The following is an 8,990-nucleotide window of genomic DNA, read 5'->3' as shown; positions in this document are numbered from 1 at the left end:
TGAAAAATTCTACTTGAGCGATTATATTGATGCCAAGCTGAAGGATATTTATAATTTCAAAACTTAAACCGACTTATGTGTCAGTGTTTCTTGTATTGACATAATACTTCAAACTTAAGGTTTAGTTTAAAACGTCGGCGTGGAAGCTAAAAAAACAATTAAAAAAAAAATCATATTATATACATATTTGCATGTTAAGATGTTACGAGAATGAAAGTCAAAAAGATATAGTTATATTGGTTATACATATCTACTTTCATTGTCTTGCCTATTCTACTCTTCTTATATCAGCTCATTGGTTTATCCTTATCAAAAATATTCTTTTTTTCTCTTCTTTTCCTTTTTTTAATTTTTAAAACTTAAAAAGCTGAGACCTTGAAATGTAAACCTTGTCATTTAATAGCATATCAAGCAAACCTTTAATTATCGAACTGGACGCTTTGACATATCTTTTAAACGTATTCATTTTTTGTTTAAAGAAATACATACGCCGCAAATTTTATTTGGAATAGTGAATTTGAATTTCTTATTTGTAGTCTACTTTGAACTAATGGTATTATTACTATGATTGTTTAAATTCTAACCTAGGAGATAAGATACATAAAAATTAGCTTTTCGTTAGAAACCGTGAAGCAATTATTATTTTAAATGTTTTATAAATCATTCCAAAATGTAAAATACTATACTACAAAAAAGGATATTTGACGCGTTTCATTAACGATTTTTATCAAGTTTTTATTTAATTCAAATGTGCACATTTTTGTGGGACCTCGTGTCGTGATAAATTTTATTTTGTGATGAAGTTGATCAAGGAATAACGTGAGATGTGTAGTTCGCCCATCAGAATACCGTATTATAATGAAACATACATCTAATGTTATTATTATTTTACCAACTCAAAACATCCTTGTCTGTTATCTGAAGTTTGCAAAATCAAGTAACTCTGGAATGAATCGGATTTTACATATATGATTGATTTTAACACGCATTCAACATGACATTGTTTTATAAATAGATAATAAAATGTTAAAACAAAGAAAGTAGTCTGAGAGCATTCTTTGCTGTATCATTCTTTTTCTTTTTGGCAGCTGGTGCCGTGACCACTGGAGGAGGACTGACACCTGGATAGCACATTACAGGCCCATACGGTGGTGGATTTCCTTGTAGTCCTCCATACGGTGGCGGGTTTCCTTGAAATCCACCATAAGGTAGTGGGTTTCCTGATGATCCTGAAAATGTAACGAATAAATTATAAAAATCAGTAGAAAGATAAAAGAATGAAAAGACACTTCGTAGGAAAACAAAACTCGGGAATTAAAAATCCAAGGGTAAGTTTTGTTAAATTAAAGCAGTTCGCAAATAATGAATATAAGATTAAAAGTTAAAAACACGCGCCCCGCCATACTGTTCTGATATATATAATGTGCACCAGGAGAAACAACAGCTTGTTCCATTAATGATTCTTTGTATAGATGGAGATATCTTTCTGGATAATAACTCGACATAATATGCCCCATATATTATTAATTTATCTTATTCTCATAACACAAAAGGTACTGTTCAGTTTGTTTCAATCACTTGACAATTCTAACTACGACACAAAGCGTATAATTCAAAGTTTAAGTATAGAATAGTAAATATATCTTGAAAACAAAACACAGCTAATTTATTTAAAAATAATACAAAATACATACTAATCAATTAGATATGTTAAAAACTAACCTGCTTGCGTAACATACGTCACTGTTGGCTGTTGATTTGGTACATAATGCATTACGCTTCCTTGCATTGGCTGCATATTCAAAGCAGGTCCTACAGCACATGACTGCATGTTCGGAACCATTTGCTGAGTATTTTGCAACATTTGCGGTGTTGTTGCTTTCTTATGTTTATATCTGCGCCAAACGCAAATAGTTATCGCAACAATTAATACTATACCACCAGTCACTGCTATTCCAATAATTCCTCCAGTTGACCTAGGACAAAAAAAACATGAATGTGTCCCCACTACACGGATGCCCCACTCGCACTATAATTTGCTATGTTCAGTGGACCGTGAAATTAGGTAAAAACTCTAATTTGGCATTATAATATCATAAGGAACATGTGTACTAAGTTTGAAGTTGATAAAACTTCAACTTCATCAAAAACTATCTTGACCAAAAACTTTACTGAAGCACGACTGACGAACGGACGAACAGACGAATGTACGAAAAAACGGACGAACGAACACACAGACCAGAAAACATTATGCCCCTCTACTATCGTAGGTGGGGCATACAAAAATAAACAGAAAGTATCAAATGCAAAATGTCTCAATCGATTTCGTCAACGTTCTTTTTTTATTATTTTAAATGTTAGGAAAGTTTTATAACTATTTCATATGATTTGTGCATATACATCTTTTAGTTTATTTATTTCTGAAAACCGGAAATAATGTCCTTATCTTCTTTGTTTTCTTACATACAACTGATTAAACTCTTTCAAAGAGGTAAACATTTAAATAGAAAGCATATAAAATCGGCGAAAAACGTTCCTTAATTTGTCTGAAAAATACATTAAATCTCCAATATCAAATGCAAGGTTTTTTCTTAAAAAAACTATATGTAGCTGATACAATATTTCATCCAAATGATACGAAATAATAATTTTGGTCATCTTCTTCAGAAAAAAACCCAGATAAATGCATTTTTTTTTCGATTTGAGTTTAAGTTGAACGAACCGAATTTATATGCGAAATTTTAGCAACATCTGTGAGGTAGCCCATTTACTGTAACTTGACTTTAAGGATGTACTTAGGTGATCTCAGATAAAATTAAATAAATCAAGAATTCAAAAGCCGGAAGAGTATTAGTTTAGAATCAAAATAAGCTAACAATATTTAGTTCATGGAGCTCCTTTTCGAGATATTTGATTTATAAAATATGGCGGAAAAAAAGGCTTACTCGGACTTTCACCTTATATTTGCATTGAATTTATTGGGGTCTTAAATCAAAAGAAAGAAAATCAAGAATCTGCTTAAATGTTGTCAAATGACTATTTATGAGCTATTACGTCTTATGTTTAAAGATAAATAGGTGTTATGTACCTAAGTACATCCTTAAGCAGGTTTGACTCTATATCTATCAAACATATTGCATTACTAGTGTTACAAGAACAGAACTTACAATGTCGTTGTTGAAGTATAATAACAACATGGATCATTTGTATACTTATAACAGCATTCCTTGTAACAATACTTCGAACTATAGGTCCGGTAGGAAAGTATATAGTAATAGCATTTTGTTGCAGTACTGGCTCCTGAAAGATGAAGTATGCATATGAAGAAAACACATGAATTATTTTAGCAAACAAACTGTTGAATCATAGAAGGAAAATTTAAAAACCTACATTAAGAAAAATAAAAACTTGTGTAACAAATTTACATACAGGTGGCGTTTATTGTTCTTAAATATGAGCAATTCGTAACGCTGGAACAAAAAGCGTTGAAAGTTAATTGGATATAAATAATTTTGAAATTATGTATGGTTAAGAAAGCATTAATAAACCCGAAAGACTGACACACAACAAACAGGACTCTCTATGATAAATATGTTCTTGAAGTTTGCTTTAATTCGACAAATATGTTGATAACAAAAGTTTGTTTGTGAACTTTAATACAGATGTATGTGCAATCAAACTTAATATCTTATAAAACAGATTTTGTTTTAGAGAACATATGATATTGTGTAAAAAAAGTTCCGTGTTTGCGATAATGACAATTATTTTCGAAGCACCACTGTTATTTCAACAACCACTACAACGACGAAAGTTACATTAAAATTATAGATTTTTTTTTTTATACATAACGTATTTGTTGTGATTGATGTATCATTTGGTTAGATTTTACCAGATAGTTGGTATTCCAATGAATACTTAGACTTCTTGGGGGCAACCCTTATTATATATCAGAATGGCAGACAAAAGTATGAGCTTTCTGAATCATACTGGGCAACTGATTTTAATAGACTTTTATCGTAAATGGGTTTAACAAAAAGAGTATATCTGAAAATTGACAGTGAAAAGACGATCTCTTTTCAAAAGGTAAAGGTAGCTATATTTTCCTATCCCAACTGGGTATAAATGGTATATGTCATTAAATGAAAAAATGTCTCATTGAATTACTATGCGTGTTATAACATGATAGTTAGTTTTAAACACTGTTAAAGCTGTTCAAGTTTGAAATAAAGAAACTGAAGAAGGTCAATGGCCGAAACGTCTTAAAAATTGGTTTAATACTACAATAAAATAGACGTTTTTAAGTAGTTGTAATTAAGGTGTGAAATGGATACTTTGAAAAGAATAAGATTCATTTTTTTACATGACCGAGTTTGGAAAAAACATTGTTAAGTTGATCTATTGCCCTAACAACATTTTCTTTTTTATTTTATTATTTTGTGTCATTCGATTCATTAACTGATCTCTAGACACTTGAATAGTTTGTTTGAGAACTTTTTATCAAACGACATTACAATTGAATTGTTTAATTAGTTATCAAAGGTACCAGGATTACAATTTAGCACTCCAGACGCGCGTTTTGTCTACATAAGACTCGTCAGTGACGCTCATATCAAACTATTTATAAAGCCAAACATCGTGATGTAAAGTTATTAAATATCTACATTGAAGTTCAACTTGACTTTTTACTCCTGACGTTTTTGCACTGAATTCAACGCTAGCCATTAAGGTTAAAAAACATAATAAAAAGTGTGTATAACAGGCAAAAAATGACTCTTAGGATCGTAACAAACAGTATTTTCATCAATGTTCTATGAATAATTGCAAACTCCTCAGTAAAAGCGAGGTTCTGTTATTTAGTTATTTTTTATCAGATTCTTATTCTCATATAGCTACTTAAGTATTAGTGTTTCTCAAGTTTAAATATGTTTAAAAACCGTGATAGGCGTTTTTTTCAGGGAGTGCTTGTTGCATATTTTTATTTCAATTAAGGCAACAATAGAATACCGGTGTTCAGAGATAGGAAAGATAAAAACGGACATCCAATTACAAACTCGAAATAACTAACACCATAACAAAAAATCAAAACACAACCCACACTAAAACAAGAGAGATCTCAATCGCTCCGAAAGATAAATTAAATTCTGCGCCGCATGTGACACCTGTCGTGTTACTCACGTTAGTACAAACCCTATGCTAACTATAATTCGATATTGCACAATCGAGGAAATAGGACGGTATTATGATAAAGACGGTTGGAACATATCTGTTGTCTTCTGTGATATTCCATACAGTCAAACAACTCGTGATTACGTACGTAACATTTTTGAAGGGTATGATTCCACCCCATGGAACTCTTAGTTTCATAGCTTACAGACTTGTGAGCAGCAAGGAAATCGTAATAGGAAACGCAAACCATGAAATATCGTATCAGCTGTGAGCTATATACTTCATAGACAGGCGCTGCTTAAATACAGCACTCTACAAAACATATTTTTAATGTTTTTTTTGTGTAGTATTGTTTGTATATTTGTATGTTTGTATGTATGTCTGTTTATCTTTTTCATTTTTAGCAAGTGGTTGTCTTTCTATTTTCGGTTTATGAGTTTGAATACCCTCTTGGTATCTTTTGTCCTTCTTTTTAATTATTAAAGGAATGAAAATCATTTTCTAGTATACGTTGGAAATTGGAGATAAATGTTAATGCTAACTTCTTTTCGTTCTTCCTAAGCTCGTATATCATGCATATATGAAGTCATTCTAAAGAATCTAATGGGTTGAATGACCAATGCATTCTACCTTTTCTCTAACAATTATACAATGATGTGTGTTGGATACCAATTTTTGTGGGTTTATTTTCATCATTGTATAAATGTTATAGAAAAGGTGGAATGCATTGGTCATTCAACATTTTCCATAACAAATTACAATGATGAAAATAAACCCACGAAAGTTGGTATACAACGAATAATAATGAATCCACAGTAATACAGATTGACTTTGCAATTTTCAGTATTTATATAGTCAAGGAAAAAGTTAAAGATTATGTAGTTTATATATTTTTATTGTTAAATTATAGCTGAACTAGTGTTAACATGTATAATGCCTAATGTTTGTATTATGCTTATTGTGTAATAACATAACTGTGGTTGAGAGAAAATGAGCTAATGTATCTACTCTATCTCCGTTTGAGACCTTAGTAGTAAAAGCGTGTTGATCTTTTGGTTGAATCTAATCCGAAACAGAAGAAAATAACTAGAAAATAGTATAGACCTTCATGCAACAAGAGACATACAGTAATACTAGTAAATAATGTTTACTACATCTAATTGCATCAATTCCAATACATTGTATAGTAAAGAAACAACAATGAATACAAACAAACAGTTGACAAGACTAACACTACTCTAGCATGAAAATATAAAGGAGAGTGATACTAAAAAAAAAATAAAAAAAATATTTGTTTTCTACAAGATAAATGCAATTTGGTATATGAGTACAAGTGAACATACCAAACAATGTCTGAACTATCAGAAAAAATCCAAGCATTTTGAAATTTCAAATCTCCTTCTCTTCTTGTTTTGTATGTAGTTCAAAGTGAATTAAAGATGTTAAATGAAATTTGATATTTGTTTTAAGATATTTATTGGATGATAACACATACATATTATACCATCACGTGACATCACTTGTGCATTGTAACATATCGAATAAGTGAGAACTCCCAATTGCAAGCCATAGTGCATAAAGGATGATTTTGAGCGAGCTGATGTTAAAAAACGGTGACCGTAACTGACAAATTAAAGCAAAAGGCCTCTTTTTCGCATATTCTTTTTTTTTTTTAATATTTCAAACAAATATCATCATAAAATCGTATTTATTATCCTTTTAAAATTCTTTTCATTTGTCAGTTTAAGAAGGATGATAATATATATTTAACATGTGTTCATCATATGTTGCAAAATGTACAAATCCTTTTTTTTGGAATACAGGACATATGAAAAAACACGAAAAAATAAGTGAATACAACTATCAAACGGTACATTTTGTACGTCATCCCCTTTTATATCCTTCTAATATAATTTTCATGAAAATTACAAAACTACATAACAGAATATTAAATTGGTAGATGAATTTTTTTTTAGACTGTTAAAATTGGGGTATGTTTTTAACGTTTCCTTCGTCCCTACGTAGTAAACCCTTTAAAGACATGCAGCGGAAACTTAACAAAAAAGGAAAAACTTGTTTTGTACATAGTTTGATAAAAGAGGTACAAAAGATACCAAAGGGACAGTTAAACTCATAAATCGAAAATAAACTGACAAAGCCATGGCTAATAATGAAAAAGACAAACAAACAAACAATAGTACAAATGACACAACATACAAAACTAAAGAATAAACAACACGAACCCTAACAAAAACTAGGGGTGATCTCAGGTGCTCCGGAAGGGTAAGCAGATCCTGATCCACATGTGGCTCCCGTTGTGTTGCTTATGTGATAACAAATCATTCATGAAAGGAAAGGGGATTGTAGTTACGACGTAAGGAACATATCCTATATCATTTGTGAAACGCCCTTTAAACTCGTCTTAATGATTTAAAGTAAAATCACAAAAATACTGAACTCCGAGGAAAATTCAATCGGTAAGTCCCTATAGCTAATCACATGGAAAAATCAAATTACAAAACACATCGAAAACGAATGGACAGCAACTGTCATTTTCCTGACTTGGTACAGGCTTTTTCAAATATAGGAAACGGGTGGATTAAACCTGGTTTTATAGCGCTAAACCTCTCACTTATACGACAGTCGCATTAAATAAGATCAGCATATTCAAACACTGTTCATAGTGAGTATAATGTAACCACAATACATTGTTTTGTATTTATCTATTGTAAATATTGTCTTTAAACTGTAGATAATTACTTCTGTTATCGTCTGAAATAGATTTCAAATATGAACAGCTTATTTTTAAATACCATTATTTGACGTAATAACGGAGAAATTCATATATGTTCTTGTACACTTGAAATGATATGATCAATCTCAAATATTGTGAGCACTGCTCAAATAAACAACCCATCATCAAACTAAAGGCTTGCATACGCACAGTTGTACATATTGACAACGAGTGACGATTTTTCAACGAAAACATGCTCAAAATCATTTGAAAAATTTGTGAAAAAGGGGTTACTTATTTCAATAGGTCAAAACAAGTCACAAATTTTCAAGAAACTGCTTAAAACTTGACAAACATCCTTTTATGAGTAAAATCAAAATAATCCAGGCAAATGATATGCAAATTGAGTGATCATGAAATTGAGAATGGAAATGGGGAATGTGTCAAAGAGACAACAACCCGACCAAATAAAAAAACAACAGCAGAAGGTCACCAACAGGTCTTCAATGTAGCGAGAAATTCCCGCACCCGACGGCGTCCTTCAGCTGTCCCCTAAACAAATATATACTAGTTCAGTGATAATGAACGCCATACTAATTTCCAAATTGTACACAAGAAACTAAAATGAAAATAATACAAGACTAACAAAGGCCAGAGGCTCCTGACTTGGGACAGGCGCAAAAATGCGGCGGGTTAAACATGTTTGTGAGATCTCAACCCTCCCCCTATACCTCTAACCAATGTAGAAAAGTAAACGCATAACAATACGCACATTAAAATTCAGTTCAAGAGAAGTCCGAGTCTGATGTCAGAAGATGTAACCAAAGAAAATAAACATGAATATTTACGTATAATACGCACATCTTTGATTTTATTAATTCTTTAAAAATCTGGACAGGATTGGTTACTTATTTTAAAACTCAAAATCGGAAGCCGTAGGCGAACTTATAGATATAGTATTTATATAGTCAAGGAAAAAGTTAAAGATTATGTAGTTTATATATTTTTATTGTTAAATTATAGCTGAACTAGTGTTAACATGTATAATGCCTAATGTTTGTATTATGCTTATTGTGTCATAACATAACTG

The 8,990-nt window shown here is 31.2% G+C and overlaps 1 protein-coding gene across 1 annotated transcript; it reads right to left on the bottom strand.

The window, feature by feature from the left end:
* Positions 1-372: 372 nt before the first annotated feature.
* On the bottom strand, positions 373-3,295 carry LOC134726827 (uncharacterized). The gene is made up of 3 exons (XM_063591234.1): positions 3,168-3,295; positions 1,723-1,976; positions 373-1,229 (listed from the first exon to the last, which is right to left on the bottom strand). Exons 2-3 carry the CDS (start codon positions 1,862-1,864, stop codon positions 1,027-1,029), a joined length of 345 nt encoding a protein of 114 aa, XP_063447304.1. The 5' UTR covers positions 1,865-1,976; positions 3,168-3,295; the 3' UTR covers positions 373-1,026.
* Positions 3,296-8,990: the final 5,695 nt, after the last annotated feature.

The sequence above is a fragment of the Mytilus trossulus genome, chromosome 7, assembly GCF_036588685.1.
Source record: "Mytilus trossulus isolate FHL-02 chromosome 7, PNRI_Mtr1.1.1.hap1, whole genome shotgun sequence".
Lineage (NCBI taxonomy): Eukaryota > Metazoa > Mollusca > Bivalvia > Mytilida > Mytilidae > Mytilus > Mytilus trossulus.
This window is presented reverse-complemented; position numbering and strand designations above follow the sequence as displayed.

What these genes read in the sequence shown, in the direction of transcription:
- LOC134726827 (XM_063591234.1), bottom strand. Translation starts at nt 1,864, where the DNA reads ATGTTGCAAAATACTCAGCAAATGGTTCCGAACATGCAGTCATGTGCT. An exon ending in GACGTATGTTACGCAAGCAG is followed by an intron (nt 1,230 to 1,722) that starts GTTAGTTTTTAA and finishes TTACATTTTCAG; the next exon opens with GATCATCAGGAAACCCACTA.